At 40.1% G+C, this 18,296-nt stretch overlaps 2 protein-coding genes across 2 annotated transcripts in view; one reads left to right on the top strand and one right to left on the bottom strand.

The window, feature by feature from the left end:
- Nucleotides 1-1,274: 1,274 nt before the first annotated feature.
- Nucleotides 1,275-14,754, top strand: rnf32 (ring finger protein 32). Its single transcript, XM_061713558.1, is given in 7 exon segments — nucleotides 1,275-1,319; nucleotides 3,197-3,431; nucleotides 3,511-3,653; nucleotides 6,187-6,344; nucleotides 9,230-9,338; nucleotides 13,524-13,691; nucleotides 14,536-14,754. Coding segments are annotated over 7 exon segments (1,077 nt in total).
- Nucleotides 14,755-15,467: 713 nt separating this feature from the next.
- lmbr1 (limb development membrane protein 1) overlaps nucleotides 15,468-18,296 on the bottom strand; it is a 41,215-nt gene continuing 38,386 nt past the window's right edge. Inside the window, exon 17 of the mRNA XM_061713135.1 lies at nucleotides 15,468-17,970. Coding sequence (XP_061569119.1) covers nucleotides 17,885-17,970 — 86 coding nt within the window. The 3' untranslated portion in view covers nucleotides 15,468-17,884. The remainder of the gene's footprint in view (nucleotides 17,971-18,296) is intronic.

The raw sequence follows: 18,296 nt of genomic DNA on the forward strand, positions 1-18,296 counted from the left end.
AGTAAAGCGTTACTGTCCTCGACTCCTGACTGGTGCACTCCCAGACAGCCATGGGGGACTCCTATGCACCACGGAGTGATTAAAGTCATGTTAGGGAAGCATTATGGGTCAAAGTCGTAAAATAATTTGATTTCCGTTCCCCTCTACTGTCTTCTATCAAAGTGATTGGTCTCCTGGTCATCTCACTGGCTGACATAATTGTTAATTAACCATTATGGGCTGCCCTTTCTCATCTATATCTCACAGCGATTATTCATTTGACAACAATGCAGTAGATCACAGTGTATGATGTAAAGACACAGACCAGTTTTATGAGATGTGGGTCAACATTTTGAAGATGAAGGTGTTTTATTTTCTTACACGTATAAAGGCTTATTTTCCCATGATAAATGTTGAACGTTTGAAGGATGCATAACAGCATCCAAGACATTTCCTTGAACACTGACAGGTTATCTTCATTTTCAGGGTGTTTTCAGAGCAAATTTGCACAGCGGTCCACCGCATAACATTTTTTTCTTTTTTTTTTGTAGCCCTTCACCTAAGTCATCAGCTCTTTGCATGTCAAGGTGAGTCTTTTCAAAAAATACCACAGATAAGGTGAAGAGGTCCAATGGGAAGAAAGTTAAATAAAAACCTCTTTAAAATGGTATTCATAAAGAAAAAGACAAACAGCATCCCTGTTGAAAATAAAAGCGTGCACTAAAATCCATTCTGATGACAGTTGGAAGAATACAAGCTTTCTGGGGGACTTGAGCCCCATCTCTGCTGTATCTTTTAAGCGTGATTATTTACTTAAAACAACAAACCAAAGCTCCAGGTCTGGCAATGCGGACGACAGGTCTTTGATTGAGCTCTGAGCTTGAATTCTTAACTAATAAATTGTCCCATTCTTTTGTCTGGGGCATTAACGCCAGTGGTCTACGTTTTTCTAGCCCTAATCTCAAGAATGTGGCAGCCTCTTGAGAAGCTCAGGGGTTTCCTCCTCCCCCAGAGCCAGGTCTTCACTTTGTTTTCTTAGAGGACTCCCTGGATTGACAAGGTTCATCGTTAGCCTTCTCCCCAGCCATCTGTTTTCACTGATTCTTAGTGAACACATCAAAGTCAATCAAGGCTGTAAAGTGTTTTAAAAGTCACACACCCCTACCCTGAATGTGAGAAATAAAGCAAACTTTTCATCAGGCTCACAAATTGAGACAGTTTGTATTGCATGTTTGTGTGTATGGTTTTCCATGTAAAGGTGACCTGGGAGGGATCCCTTAGCTCACAGCACAGGTATGAACAGCTTGGCTTTGTTCAGCGCCTGTTCTGACGACAGCTCGGTGAGTCATTTAGACACACAGACTAACCCCCTTTAGTCAGGTTCCAACCGATCACTGGCAACTCCCTGACAATAAAATAATCATTAGTAAGATTCAGACCCAAAGTTTTCAAAGTAGAGAATGGTGAACTTGTCAAAAAAATAAGTACTATCAAATTGTCAAAAAGTGCCTGAAGACATTTTTTAATAATGAGAAAGAAGCTAAAAAGGCATTGTTTTGGTCTTTTTTTTCCTGTTTTTTACTTTCATTTTAAAGATAAAGGGAAGATGAGTTTTTGAAGAATGCACAGAAACATGATCGAAGGCATCATAGATTTTTTCTTTTTCTGTGGGTTTACCATAATGACCCTGAGGTGCAAAATGCATGCAGTTTCCCAAAGATTACCAGAATCATTACCCCCTGTGTAATGATCCTCATGAATAAACATGCATCAATCCATCCACCCTTACTCACCTGCTTCATTCTATTCAGGGTCCCTTGGGTCCACTGTAGCTTATCTCAGCTATATCTTGGCCCAGAGCAGCTGACTGATGCACCACCTTGGAGCATTTGGCGACATCAGATGGCAGCAACTGCCTTCGCCCAGAGTTGAGTTTGGTCCAACAGCGCTCAGGGAATCCATGTCTCATTAAGCAGGGTTGTCTGTATTTTTATATTTGTGAAGGGTCATCACTTGTACTGTTCCAATTCATGGACTTCACGTAGAAAAGTATGGTCAAAAGTCCCCAGATATATTCTTGCAGTCTATGCAATAGAAAATTGCATAGACTTCAAATGGTAAAGTATTTTACATTGCAGAAGTAACAGCAGAAGACAAAGGAGTAAATAAAAGAAGCAATGGTGATTTGTTTTTGCATAATTTAATATGTTTTCATGCGAGAATATAATTCTTCTAACTTTATTTTTGCAATTAGTTTTCAATATAAAGACTATTTCAAAATGTCCTCAGATGTTTTGGGATTTTTTTCTTTTTATTTCCACCTAACTTTATTTATAACAGCTTCGGTACAAATTTTTAAAATAAATTAATCAGCCAGCTTAGGTTAATTAAATGTTTCTGTTTAAAACTGCATTTTCTTTTTGATTATTGTTATCACATGATGCATTGAAGGAGGGCAAGTAGTTTGAAAACATTGTATTTTTCCATGCGTTTTTGTTCGTTTTACTTTTGAAACAAATACCAGATGAATGTTGCATATAGAAATCCCTGACCTGTATGAGATTCCAGCTCAGCCAATCAGCGTCAAGCATGAGGCTCGGCACGGATGTGTGGGCGGGGCCCCGTAACCTTGGCAACCACTCAAACACAGAGAGGATGGCAGCAATGTGGAAGGTTTGGAACATTATTAATTAGCAATGAAAAATGATCATTTGAAAAATGTAACTTACAATTGTCGTTTTAAGATAAATATATATATATATATTAGAATGGTAGTGTTGTTGATAGGACAGAATTAAGACGCCCGTTTGTCAGGAGTTTGTAAATCAGTCAAAACACCTGTCCCGGTTATATTATCAGTGAAACTAAGCCGCTAAGTAATCAATTTCAGGGTAGAATTAGATTAGAATGGTCATATTTTAAGGAAACTGGAACATATTGTGCTCCTTGTACCAGTTTTAAAAAGTAATGCCCTTAAGCACTAAATGCTGCATTAGTGGATTATCTCTGGCAAATACACAATTTTTTTGATTGTTTTGTTTAAACTTTATGGCTAAGGGTATTGACTTTTTAAATGTTTTGCCATTAAATTTGTTGCCATTTATTCATCCAGACTGAAATTGATTTCTGTGCATTTCCTGATTTGCCCAATTTAGAATTTAAGTTAATATTTTTGTCTCATTTGATGCAACACTGTGGAAATTAACATATTTTCCAGAACCTGGGGTCTACACCGAGAAGCAGCTTGGTGATCACCTCAGCTGCCTTTCAAGACCACATTATACGAACTCTGTCAGGTCCAGGTTTCTCGCTTTATGACCCCTTGCCGAAAGATGTCAGAAAAGCATCCAGAGATCCCCAAGCAAGACAAAGAGCGAAGAGTTTGCAAAGACAGGAAGGACAAGAGGAGAGAGAACACGTGCTTGATCCTGCTCCACCACCTTTATCACTAGGTGGGAAAAACACAAAGGGATTTAAAATTCACTTCATGTGACAAATACATTCGTAATAGCATTATTCAACTTCTTTTAGCTCAGAAGTTGGGTTTGGTAGCCTCCCCGCGAGAGAGGTTGACTGAGGACGAATGGATCCAGGTTAAGGCAAGGTCTGTAGTGCAGAAGGAATCGGCTCAGCCGTGTGCAATATGCAGGGAGGAGTTCTGCCTTCAGTCACAGGTATTCCCCAAACAGCACTTGCTCTTAATTTTCTGTGAGAGAGTAGTTATTGCTGTGTGTGTGTGTGTGTGTGTGTGTGTGTGTGTGTGTGTGTGTGTGTGTGTGTGTGTGTGTGTGTGTGTGTGTGTGTGTGTGTGTGTGTGTGTGTGTGTGTGTGTGTGTGTGTGTGTGTGTCTGTTCTTTAACATGTTGTCAGAGTTCTGTGTCTATCCTCAGGGAAACCTCTTTTCTTTACTCACTTGGACTCACAAATACACACATAAGCACACAAAAGCCTTCCCCACCTCCCCTTCGCTCCCCTCTCCCCTGCAGTTCCTGTATGGTCTAATCTGTGTAGACAACTGTACAAATTTACCCATACTGCCTTGGAACTCAACTGTGACATGATGATGTAGCAATCAGTGTGTTACTGTGAGGGTCATTCAGTCTTTTACACCTTTCCTATCCCTTTTTAAGATGCCAATCTCCTGAAGAATGTGGGACTAGAATAGGCGGCCTCACAAAGCACAGTTGCCATAGATGCATGAGTAAATATTAGTTTGACTCAGGGGGGGGGGAAACTTAATTAGAGCTTGCTAACAGGGGAAAGTGACAAGAGGGAATATGTTAATTTAGCATTTTCTGTGAAGCTTTATTGTGGCGATGCAATTGTGTTATAATCTTGTGTTTCATTAATTAATGTGACAGGTGCAGCAGGTGTTTTGAATAAATTCTGCTTTAACTTGTTAAAAGGTTACTTCACTTAGTAACTTTTTTATTCTTTAATTTCCATATTTCACACCAGTCTATAAACTACACCCTTTAGCCTCAAAGTGCAGAGAGATGTGAAATCGCTCTGTTCTAATGGCATGTCAAGGTCCTGGAAATTGTACACTGCAGGGGGTCCTTTCACTGGTGATGGAGTGTGTTAGTCAGGCCAAAAACAATGGGAAATCAATATGCCTCCCCCTTGCCCTCTAGAGGTCTGAGTAAACTGGCTTGTATGCCAAGTCCCATTGCTTTGGTTGCCTCCTTTCAGACAATAAGAGTCCCTCTCACAGGTAGAAGGAGGCTACAGTCTAGGTCACAGTTGGCCAATTGGGGGGTCATACTGACTCCATGTATCCTCTTGACAAATAGCGCTGAAAGGCAGATACATACGACATTTGCATACGTGTACAGCTGTGTGGTTGAATCTTCACAGACACTGTAGATTGCCTTTATGCTTTTAATAATAAAAAATTAAACCGATTCATGTTTTGGCATTTTAGGGCCAATCCCAATACACCCCCTACTTTCTTCCACTAGCCCTACTTTCTACCACTAGCCCTACTTTCTACCACTAGCCCTACTTTCTTCCACTAGCCCTCCCTCACTACCACTACCCCTAAAAAAGAAGCCACAGATTTTAGGGCACTTGAAATCTTCCCAGGGGCCTGTCCCAATACTCCCCCTACCCCTACTTTCAGCCCCCCCCCCTAAAATCAGGAAGTTGAGAGCCAAAAGCTGTTTTAATTTCAGCTGTAGCGCTGTTAATATGCCACTTTATTAAGTTTTAATATTTTTTTAGGCGTAAAAGTAACCGTTAAGATCCCCAACCTGGGCTCAGTTTATCCAAATAACGCCTGTTAAGAAATTTGATCTGATGTTTTCGGAGATGAGAAGAGCCGCCGGTCCGGGGCAGCAGCAGCCGGAGTACAGACGTGATCGCCAGGTCAACCTGCGCCGCCGTCCCGGGGAGAAACCTGCACCTCTGTGGAGAATTACCTCTGGCTGAAATAAATCATTTAGGAAGATAAATGTTGGTTTAATAGATGAAATCTAACAGTTGTAGCTGCGCCTGTTAAGAAATTTGCTCCGAAGATTTCGGAATTTCTGCCGGCTCGGGAGTTGATTTATGGTTCCGCGTTAAATCGACACAGAGCCTACGGCGTAGGGTATGGCGTAGGGTACGGCGTACAGCGCGCGTCGCCGCGTAACCTACGCCGTAGGCTCTGCGTTGGTGTAACGCGGAACCATAAATCAGCCTTCATTCTGGCGAAGTTTGAAAAAGACTTCGCAACAACGGGCAAACGAGTGATTATGTACATTCACTGAGTGAATATTATGAAAGTTAAATATATATTTCTCGCTAGAAATGAAATCAAAATGCATTTTTATGCAGAAACTAACTCAAAATATTGATTTTATTCACTAAAAAATAAGAAATGTCCGCCATGTTTTTTTTTTTTAATTCAGTCGCAAATGACGACGAAAAGCATTCTGGCCCTAGATCAGCTAGTGAGCATCCGAAAACCCTCTATCCGTAGGGACAGATTCATAGCCACTACACTCGTTTTCTCCACTACGCCTAGGTGAAAAGAGAAATTGGGACACCACTACCCTCACGGGAACGCGCAAAATTTAGGGGTAGGGATGAAAACTAGGGGTAGTGGGAGTATTGGGACAGGGCCTTAATCACAGAAGTTCTATTGTAGTTAGTTGAATGATAAAGAATGAATATCTAAAGATGCTTCTACACTGTTTGGCTCATGTCTTCGCTGTCCTTTTTTAGGGTTTGCTGTCTTGCTCTCACGTTTTTCACAGAACATGTCTGCAGGCCTTTGAAAGGTATTCTGGGAGGAAGTGCTGCCCAATGTGCACAAGAGAGCAGTATGAAACACGTGTGATCCATGACGCAGCTCACCTTTTCAGACACCAGTGTGCTACCAGGTAGATATAATTTATCTTTAAACATGTGTTTTAATGTTTTAATCAATGAATAGATGAAACATTCTCATTCGCAATGATGAACACTTAAAATAAGTCAACCGTAGACTGAAAATCAAACATAACCTAAATTTACCAGATAATACTGCAAAAACAACATCTTGAGTGTTGAAACTGAAATATACACTGCCCAACCAAAAGAAGTCACCACTTGGATTAACTAAGCAAATAGATAAGAGCCTCCCATTGGAAAAGTACTACAGTGATTAATGTGTTTCAGCTGGCAACGAGTTATTTAACCCTATCCGATGCAGCGAGCAGCTTCTCGTTCCTTAAACAACCATGTTGGAGCACATCCTGCAATACTACTCTGTTTTCAGAACATGTATTGGTCTTTATCAAGAAAACAAAACAACTAAGTAGATTGCTCAGACTACTGAATTGGCGTTCGAATATGTCAAGTGCAACTTGAAAGGACCACTGATGAATGATCGTCTTTGAGGAAAAGGTGTGATTGAAAAAAAGTCTTGGATGATTCTGGCAGGAGACAGCATAAATATTTTATGTGAAATATGATTGTGGTAGTTTTTAATATTGACAATAAGACGATTACCACGTGGAACCATGCAAAGACAACTCAAGGTGTTGGGAATCACTCAGCAAAAAAGTGAGGCAAAAAAGGGAAAAAAGGTTTCAGTTTCTTAGGGAGCAAAAGGTTTGTCGTCTGCAGGAATGGAAAAGGGTCAAGTGCTCTGAGGACTCCAGATTTACTCCTATTCCAAAGTGACCCATGCATTGGGTTTAGAAGAGTGGCAGGTAAAGTCTTGAATCCATCAGGCTCAGTTCCCACCATGCAAGCCTGTGGGGGCAGTTTTATGATCAGGGAATACTTCAGTTAGTCAGTTCAAGCACTGTTATCCAACTATCCATTAACTTCCATATCCACGTTTGGGTCTTGGAAACAGCAGCCAGAGCAGGGAGGCCCAGACCTCCCTCTCCTGGACTGCCTTCTCCAGCTCTTTCAAAGGTATACTGATGTGTTTTCAAGCCAGCTAAGAGATGTAACTCTCCATCATGTCCTTGGGCTGACCTGAGGCCTCCTCCTGGTTGGACATGCCGGAAATACATCCCCAGGTAGGCATCTAGGGTGCATTCTCACCAGATGCCTGAACCACCTTACCTGGTTCTGCTCTGAATGGAGAGTTAAGACTCTACTCCAAGGGCCTGATTTACTAAGATCCTAAATAAAGAGTACTAAATTGCGTGTGCACTGAAAAAGTTTGCACGTGCTGTTGTTGTGTGTTTTGCGGGTGATCAACTAAGAATGCTTGCGCAATTGATAACAGGTGCAAACCGCAGTATTTAAATGAGGTGTTGCGCGTCTTACGGTTTGCGCCATGGAGAGTCTGGATGGAAAGCAGGATAGTCGCAAGCGCAAAATGAAATTTGACGAGTTGGAGTTAGAGATATTAGTGGAAGAGGCAAATAAACACATTCATGAACTACAGCAAAGAAATTTAAACATTACCAAAAGAAACGCAATATGGGAGAAAATCTGCGATAGAGTAAATGCAGTTGGTAAGACAAAAAGAACGGCAGATGAGGTTAAAAGAAGGTGGCAAGATATAAGGCGAAGAACTAAAGAAAAAGTGGCCTTTAATAAAACTTGTGCAACCATTTTTAAAATAGCATGCAGCAGAATAAAGACTCTCTCTCTGCTATTCTTTGATTTTGGCGATGTGGCCTCCTTGCCACAATAACAGCAGCCATCGGTGCGTAATGCTGGGCAGATTAGCACCTTCCTTTCGAACGTATTAAATACAGACGCAATCACAATCCCCGCAATAACTTTCAGGCTTGGTAAATCTCATTGCGTGTGGTAAATGAACCTATTTGCATTTTCCCCTCCCAGTATTTGCGCTTTCTGGCGGGTACGCCCCATATTGATTATTCATCAGGGCAAAAGTACTAAATGAACAGCGTGTGCTATTTTGCTCATTTGAGAGGCGCAGTCCTCTTTGCACGCTGTTAGTAGATCAGCTTGCACATTGGTTTGCGGGTGATGTCAAGTTTGCACACGTTTTTACGCACGCAAACCTTTAGTAAATCAGGCCCCAAGTCTCTCCTGAATGGCAAATCTGCATAATCATCCTGACTTTCTTCTCCTCCTGCATAGATGTTACCAGAGAGGTTACCCCAGTGATTGGAATATACCCACCAGTCCCACTCTTAAAAAGAGAAACCCCAACCCAAGTCTGCCAGTCCAGACTGGGACGGTGGTTCATCGGTTTGCACATAGCAACATTATGTACCTGAAAGAATGAGCTCAGCTGACTATTCGGAAATACTGTATCACCAGATTTTCATTTGATCAATAGATTTGTTGTTTCCTTGTCTGATGGCTGAGGCAGATTCATCCAGGATGACAATGCCAAGATTCACCAGGCTCACATTGTGAAAGAAGGAGCATTAGACATCATGTTCACACATGGTTAAGCCACCACAGAATCCAGAATGTAACCGCGCTAAGAATCTTTGGGATCTGATGAAAAAGAGTCAGCAGTCTAGCCTTTCCATCATCAGTAAAGAAAAAAAAAAATGATGCAACTCAGGATGGAAACAAAAATTGTGACACTCCATGAGCTGTTTGAAATGATGTAACAGCAAAAGGGATGTCGTAATCAAAGCTAAAGTGTGACTTTTACAGGTCAATAACATGATTGGGTGTAAGTTAATTATATCTGCAAGGTTGATTCTCTCAGATATAAAGTTAGGAATTTGCTTTGAATTTGGTTAAATTCATGTATTTTTGTATTACCGAACATACATCCCCGATTAGATTATTTGTTAATTGTTTGTTTTTGTTTTTTTTCTGTTTGTGTGTTTAGGATCCAAGCATACTGGAGGGGCTATGTTGCTCGGAAATGGTACAGAAAAATCATAAAAACCAGATGCCCAAAAGATAAAGAGCTGAGACGCAAATTCTTTGAGACAAAGGTGAGTTTGGCATTTTGATCAGATCCATGGATCACTCTTAACTTGGATCAGATCAGATCAGATCACAGGGCTTCTCTATTCCTAAATTCTCTTTTAATAATCTTCATTTTCATTGCTGTTTTCTGAAGGTGTAGTTGTTCAAATTAAGTCTGTGACAAGTATTGCGTCTGGAGAGTTGGGAAATGGGTTTCAGAGATTCACTGACCCCTGTGCTAACCTGCTTACACATATGTACGCACACACACACACACACACACACACACCCTCATCTGCTCTCACCTCTCAAGCACCTTTGATGCTTTGTGAATCGTACACTGTTTGTCCACTAATGTGGACAGAGATCTGAGTTTTAGTTTAAACAGTCTGGACATTCGGGTCAACACAACAGCACCGTGTCCGTTGTGCATATTTAGGTCTGAATTCCCATCATCCATCTAAACATGTCTGTTGTTTATGTGTGTGTGTGTGTGTGTGTGTGTGTGTGTAGTCCTCATACTGGGGATAAAAGAAGGTGAAGAGGTGAAGAAGTTGACTGAGGTGTTTGATTACTTACTTCAGGTCGTCATTTCAGGATTTGTGCACTTTTAAAGCTTTTCACCTTGCAATGAATGGACTTGATGGAGGAATTATTTACATATGTCTGTCCACAGGTCTCATACGCAGCCAGTGCATGGGGTCATCTGCCTTGTTGGCTGTGGTATCTTAATTATGGCTCAGAGGAAATGAGAACATTGCCACCTAGTGAACCTCCACTAGCCGAGGCCTTTAGTGACCATAGGCTGCACTGGTTAACACTGTGCTTGACAAAGCATTCGCTTTAAATCTGTCTTTGATCCATCTGCTCACCCTATAGGCTCCAATGTATGATACATATTAAGTAAATATGGCTTTATGTTGAACACATATGACAAATTACCTTTTGTTATTATCTAATTCCTTAAAAACCAGCAAAAGGCAGAAGCAGTGTGTGAAATATAAGCATGCCCTTACCGCATCAATGGTAATTAAGAGGATATGTAACAGCCAGCTGTGTTTTTAATCAAATATACTTCATTAATTCATCATCAGCAAGTTTTCTGGAGCATTCAGGTGTATGTTAACATAATAGGCCTCCGTTAGCATCTAAATGATTAAGTTCGACACAGTACAGTACGAAAAAGACGGTGTCACCTCAGAGAACGCCAGATCTGTCTAAAAGGAACATCACAGTATGGTTTAGATTTGATCAACTGAGCAAATCTCAAGGACTCAGTCGTGTTGTTTGGATAGACAAGACCCAAATAGTGATGTCTGGCCATGAAGCAGCGCTCTTATGTTGTAAAAGACAAACACCTTAAACAGCTGATGTTGGTGGTGGAGGGGTGGTGATTTAGTTTTGCTTTTCAACCACATGACCAACATAACTCACAGCCATTAAGTCAACCACAAATTGCTCTGCATACCAAAACGTTCATGAGTCAAATGTGACGCCATGTGAACAATACCTAAAGTTTGGCCCAAAATGGCTCATGCCGAAAAAAAAAAAAAAAAACAGTGATCCCAACCACACCCTCAAATCCTTAACAGAATAACTAAAAATAAAACTTAAACAATACAAATAAAATACCGGTAATCAAGTTATTAGAATGGTTTAGTCAAAGTCCAGACCTCAACATGACTGCTGTGGGAAGACCTTAAACGTGTACATATATGACCACAGACCTCAATGAATTTAAAAGCCACATTACAAAGAGAGCGGTCCAAAATTCCTCTACAACAATGTGACAGACTAATAATGTCATACAGATGACAATCACTTAAAGTCACTGCTGCTAAAGGTGGATCTATAAGCTTCTGAATATACATGCTGCTTCTGCTGTATAAATAACGCCACCTTGTAATATGCCTTGTATTTGTTGATGATTTGAGTGTGTACTTTCTTTTTCACATGACCCTACGTCCAATGTCATGCGAAGAGCAGGCACCAGTTAATTCTGTGTGGAGTGTTGCAATCATGCAGAGTGCTTGTTTGCTTTGGTGAAGCTGATTAAGCAAATTGACATATGCATAAGGGCCAGACATACAATATAACAAGGGTCAGGGTGTCCTACCCATCCCCCTGCCAGTCTCAACATCTTGCCTATAAACCATTCCATCTTTTTGTCACATAAACAAAGAGACGGCGTTTACTGAGACAATTAACTTTGATCTAACACACTGGGCCATGTTCACGTTCACGTTCTCAGGAAGGAGACCGCGGCTGTGTCAGCTGCTTTACATTCAAGTTATGTGATTCAGTGGATGTGGGTGGCCATGAGATTGAATCATATCTTTTGTCACACTGACGATGATCTTCAAGAGCTGCACAACGCAGTGCTGACAGGTCTGATTGACGTGATTTTCAGGGGAAAGACTTATTTGCTTAGCTGACTGTAATGCAAACAGGCGTGTTAGTGCTAAGCTGGGACCTGTAGAAGACCGAGAAACATGTTCTTTTGGTTTTCCTCGTGATAAGCAATAAAGCATCTTGGTACCATAAATCCACAGGTGTTCCCCGGTAAGAAAAGAAACACCTTGATAACAGGTCAGTGTCAGAAGTCTTATCAGTTTATACCGATGCTCAGCTTGCAATTTTTGTGTCAGAGGGCCGACCCTGAGTCACTAAAGTAAAGGTGCTGCAGCTGAATGGATTGCCATAAGATAATGCCCATGTGTCCACCTCTGTGTCCCCCCTCATTTAAATCTATAGTGGAATGAAACAAAGTTCACTTGAGGCTGTACGTTTTTTTCTGACTGTCGAAAAGTCATCCAGGCACATAAAACCCTTCATCCATATGGTTAACAGTTGTTTAATTAGTGATAAAAGCCTGGCTGTAAAGCAATTCTGATGTCTCTGTGAGAGGCTATGGTAGAAGGTTTGTGTGTGTGTGTGTGTGTGTGTGTGTGTGTGTGTTATGGAGAAAACATATACTTGTGTGTGTAAGCAGGGGCTGCGGCTACTCTTATTTCAAAATTGATGTCTTTGCAGATTATTACTTTTTCAAAGACGTATGCAGCACAGTTTAAGCCGTATGCAAATACTTTACTTGCACAGTTATGTGATAGGAAACTGATTCATTTATTCATTTATGTAAAGGTTTTAGCTATTGATCAAAGAAGAAAAACATAGCAAAGAAGCCTCTGATGGATGTGGTTCACCTTTTATAAATCAGACAATTTAAGTAAATCAGAAACATAAGGAGATTTATTGGTGTCTTGCAGTCCTACGTTATTGTGTTTGTTGAGAGTATGCTGTTGCTGTTAAATGCTCAAATGTGCACCGATGACTTGCTAAGTTGATCATTTAATGGTTTGTAACATAAAATGAACATTTCTACAATTTATATTAGAATACATCTTTAAAATTGTGGGTTTTCTAAAAATATTTTTAGGTTTATACTTTTTATGATTGACCCTACATCCAGCCCTCCTGTTTCCTTGAATGTATTTTTGAAATTAATGGTTGCCTAGCAACAGCTGCTGTTAATGGAAGAAAGCGGATAACCACATCAGAAAAAGGTGGTCAGTTTGAGTATGAAATAGTTTAATTGTTCTGCCACTGAATAGAAATGCCTCACTTAAAATTCACATCCTGCACAAGTCATACAATATAAAAACATGAAATACTCTCCGTTTGAAATGTTGACACAAAAAATGTCTATTTTCTTAATTAAAGAAAGAAGTACCATGAGGTGTATGGTAAACATGCATATGTAGTTGAGTAACACCTTCTTACTGCCCATGTGTAGGTGTGGTCGCTTTAATAAAAATACAACAATAAAGATGCAGATAATTTATAAATAAATGTTTACACTGTTTAAAGTGACTTTGGATCAAATGGAATGCTGAACTTCTTCCCAAACAGCATTTAAAAGAAAGAAAAGAAAATAGTGTTCAAAGTAGTAGTCAGTGATGTGATTCCATATTTTCTCAAATCTACCTTTTTTTTTCTTCTTTTTTTACTGGTTTCCATTAATTCTCTAGGTTAGTGGGAGACATGACTGTATTGATCTGGCTCTTTAACAACTGCATGCTGTCAGTGTGCCACAGCCGCTACAATACACACATACACACACACATTTAGCCTTCGCTGAAAACACGACTCTATTGTGTATCTGAATGAAACGTTCACATCCTTTGTGTCACTAAAATGGTTTTTGTAATTAGTTGCAGGAGTTGAATGACAGCTTTGTCCGATACTGTCACACCGACACGGAGGCTTTTCTGAGTGATATCGACCGCTCTCTGTCATCAAGCAGACAAGTGTTCGAGCAGCTGGAGAGAAAGAGTGTCTCCGTACCTCAGCAGAGCAACTGGGACCGCATAAAGAGCCAGGTCGGAAACGAATCGCACTCGGCCCCTCGTGTCCATAAACAAGGCCCTGTATAAAAATATCTAATCCTGGCCCTAACCCTTCTTTCAAACTTGCTATTGTCGTGACATGTTAAAGCTCGCTAGGGTACAAAAACATCACAGCTGCCGTAAAGAAAGTACATGTCTGCCAAAGGTAATCATTCACTTTCCCAGTAAATCTAAATTTGTGAGGCAAAGATTCCTCTGTTGACTAAAAACCATGCACAAGTCTGATAATGCACGGCAGGATGTTCATTGCCTATACTGCTGAGAAACTGAAAAGGCATTAAGATTTGCTGTTCCATAAGGCTCCATTGTTGGCTTTCATTGCAAACACTGCCATTTTCCATCAAGGAGGTGGGGCATGTGCAAAGAAGATGTATTTTTTTTCTCTCTCTCTCTTTCTCCCTTTTTCTCCTTGTTTCTTTATCCGATTTCAAAGGATTGAGCACAAGGCAGGAGTGGCTCAGCCCTGACATGAAGTATCAAACAGTAGAAGTGCTTTCAACACATACCTTGCACCTTTTTTCACGGTTGCAAACTCTAAAAAGTGGAGCTCAGCTGCTCGTTATGAAACATTTAATAGCTAAACGGAGGAAGGTGCAGTTGGTAAATTGATGGAACAGTGCATGTGCACTGATAAACATGCAGTTGTTTATAAGGAAAAGACCCTAACTTAAGTGATGGGATGTCACGATTATTACCTCCTCATCATTAATACTGTTGAAATAATGTATGACTTTTCTCTCTGTAAATATAGCATGGTACCAAAAAGCAGGGGAAAGAAAACAATAAAGAGAAAACTAGTTAAGTTCTCCTTTATCAGGTTATCCAGAGAGGTGTGTGGGACTGCCCCATCTGCCTGAGCACTCTGTGCAACCCTGGCCTCCCGTCAGAGTGTAGTACGTCCAGCAGACGACTTTGACGCACCGTACTCCTGTCTTGTTCTCATGTTTTCCACCAGCTCTGCTTGGAAGCTTTCACAACAGATAGAAGACCTACATGTCCAGTATGCAGATCCCAATACCACAAACATCTCATCTAAGGAGGTAAATATGGCACTTTGAATCATGATATGTAGTAATAGTTGTTATCCAAAGTACTCAATGTTATCGCCTCTCAATGACAAAAGTACAAGAATACGTATTTGAAAAATGGATCATTATCTCTCCTCTTCCAGATTTAGAGTAAAGACGGTAAAAAGCTTTCCTGGCTCTGAAAGTAAGGAAATAAGTGAAAGGGAATAGAACCACTTTTACTCCATGTAATTGACCATCACATAAAAATAAATATGCCATTGTACATTATTTGAATGTCACTGCCGTACCAGTTACAGGCCAAAAATGGCTACACCTGACCATTAAACCACAAACCATCATCTTTATATAGTTATTTGGCTCATGACCTTTACACGTACAGCCTGTTTATACAATACGTTACTGTAACAAAGACAGTATCTTGGTTCTAACTTGGTTCTAATAGCATACACTAAACATGTATATTCTTCTTGACCAAGTCCTTTGACAATAAAAAAAAAAGCGTGGAGGATGTAAGGATTTGACAGAGAAATAAGGCTGATAGTGAGGGACGGGATCACCCAGCTCCACCAAAGCCCTCATCCTCTTTAACCATTAGCAAGAGAGTGATTAAGTGCACTCAGGAATATGGGGAGAAAAAATAAATAAAAAAATGACTATTAAAAAATGATAATTATTTTCCTATGAGACTAATAAAGAATTACTGAGTAATTTATTTCAGAATCATGAATGCCTTTGTTTTATTTCCAAACACACAAAACATCAAAAATAACAAAAACAAACATTTAGCAAACAGAGATCATAAAAAAATACATTCGCGAAACATGTACAAATATTACATGCATTGACCAACTGACATACAGACAGAAAGAAGTTTCACTTAAACATAGACCAACTCTCAAAATCGCAAATCTCCACACATAACACATCTGACTAGAAAGGCAACCAGAAAGAGCCTACAGTACACGCATCGAAATGACCCTGCAGCTCCCACCGAAGAGGTGACTGCAGGGAGTTGTTTTAATCTTTTCCCTGCCAAGAATCACAGAGTCCACTTTTTGCCATAGAGTGGATGTAAGCTCAACTATGTAACCCATTTCAGTTTAACAATGGCTCAATCACACTTATTTAAAAAAAAAAAAAATGCTGTTGAGTTCCTCACCCAACTGGCTCCCTTACCAAGTTACTTCATGTCTTTGTATTACAATTTCACTTCTGCTACCTTGTCCCCCCCCACACACACATATCCACAGATCGGCGTCACTCGGATGTCAATAAAATAGCTGTAGATGGTTTAAAAAAATAAAAATAAATAAAAAACACAGAGATATAGCACACAATATGCCGTAAGATCTGCCAGACGTTTGCCAGTACCTGTTTGCTTGAAATGGCATCTTTAACGATCAAATGTCATCGTTCTTTGGATTTAAGATGGAAAGACACTATAAGGATTTGGGATAGTGCCAATGTTTTACATTTCCTATAATTATTATAATATTACATGTAACTTCAGTTTTGATGTAAATTACTTTCTGTTCCTAAAGAGTTTTTCCTTCATTGTTTTGGTGTCATTTATATTTCCATAAAAACAACAAGATCACTCCAGTTCATCCCAGCATGTGCTCCAGTTGTGATAATGAATGCGTCTTAAAGTGGAACTGCTGCGATAACATTCACGGTGACAAGAATTGTGACATCCAGCTGCCTTTGGACGAGAGACTGAGCGGCAGACAGAGGATCACAGTGGAAGTGTCTAGATAATTATAATGTACATGTGCATGTGCATAAACTCCACAGAACAAACATTTAGCTTGCGAGATGCTTGTCATAAGGCATTTAAGGTGGTTCTGGAGACAGAGAACATCACAGTTTAGGCTGCAATGCAACAACACAAAGAAGGCCTGAGTCACCAAAGCTGAACTCCTCTGCCATGCGTGTTGTTTGTGTGGAGACTGTTACATGTTTACATGAAATTTATGGGTTTATATATATTTTAAAAAAATGTAAAAAAAAAAAAAAAAAAAAAATGGATGACAAATTGCTTAGACTCTCAGTGGGGTCAACGAGAGGTCAATATTTACATCTAATTCATGGAAAAGAGGTACTAAAACAATACATGTACAGATCTTGTAATTTACAGATATTGCAATTTCCTGTGCCCTATATTTTTTTATGGGGGACAAGAAAAAAATGTGACATTTTCTTAACATGTGCATAACAAAATATTTGGAAATACCATCTCAAACTCACTTAAAATCTTAAAGCATTCTGTTTAGTGAGATTGAGGTGGGTAAAACCCCCACAATAGTTTCCCATAGCCCCCTCCACCCACCCAAAGAACAAAACCAAAACATTTCTAATGACATCGTCACAGTTAAAATGCACTTGCGCAAAAGCTTGATAAAAATACAATGACAGCCAGAGGGGCTAACATCTGAAGCCTGTCATTCAGAATAACAACAGAAATGCATATAATGTGAACTGCATGAAGGTTTTAATGCAGTTTTGCAGTTTTTTTAGTGCAGTTTTAATAACTGGCTGTGAAGGGTGTGATTTAGAAAAAAAAGTCATGCTTTCTTGTTTTTTTTTCACTTTTTTCCTTTCTTTTTTAAAAATCTCAGATCGTAAATGGCAATTGACTTGCACAGATTTTCAAAAAAGACATTAAACCCAAAAGTGATTGAATTGTGGGATTGTATTTCAGTTACTTACTACAGAGCCTGTATTAAGACTTTGACAAAGAGAAACCAGGTAGAAAGTACATCATTTTAGAGGTGGTAGAAGAAAACCAGGTGCCAATGTCAGGAGGAAGAAAGCCTCTGAAGCAAGAGATGTGTGGTTTGAAGTCACAGTTGTGGTTGAGGTCAGCATCAAGGTCGCTGCAGTGATGTCAGTCTATTTTACTCCTCAGTCTCAGCTCTGGCTCTGTCCCAGCTTCCATCTGAGACACCGAGGATGGAATGTCACGAAGCTAAATTGCTCTCAGCCTCTATTTGAAGCAACAGTCAGACACTGCCTGGGTTTATTAAGTTCCTTCCAATCCTTTTCGCCTTTCAGCAGTCAGGCAGTACAGTCGAAATCTCCCTTTGGCTCTGCTAATGTGTGTATGTGTGTGTGAGAGATGCTATATCGTCCCTTTCACAGAGTTTTCTGATGCCCGTTGGCCGAAAGCTTCCCAGATTCAGGGTCTGTAGGGCTGTTTGACAGTTGCAATTTATCCAGACCTGGGCAGTGGGAGATAAGGCAGAAAAATCTCATTAAAAAGCCTCAGACTTTCGATGAGAAAGAGGTATTGATGTCCCTTTCTCCCTTCTGGGTCTCCGCCTGACTTTTTCTAACCCTATCCCACCCTGTGTATCAAACATTTAAGGTCTGCCACCACAAGCTTTTGAGACCTGCAACGTTGTCCATCCCAGACACACAAATCTTACTAAATTTTCTTCCATTTCGTCTAGCTTGTGCGGTCTCAAAAATAACCACCACTTTTCTCCCAAGAGATAGAGTAACCTAGCCCACACCTTTGTGGAAACAAAATTAGAATCAACTTGAG

The sequence above is a fragment of the Cololabis saira genome, chromosome 22, assembly GCF_033807715.1.
Source record: "Cololabis saira isolate AMF1-May2022 chromosome 22, fColSai1.1, whole genome shotgun sequence".
Lineage (NCBI taxonomy): Eukaryota > Metazoa > Chordata > Actinopteri > Beloniformes > Belonidae > Cololabis > Cololabis saira.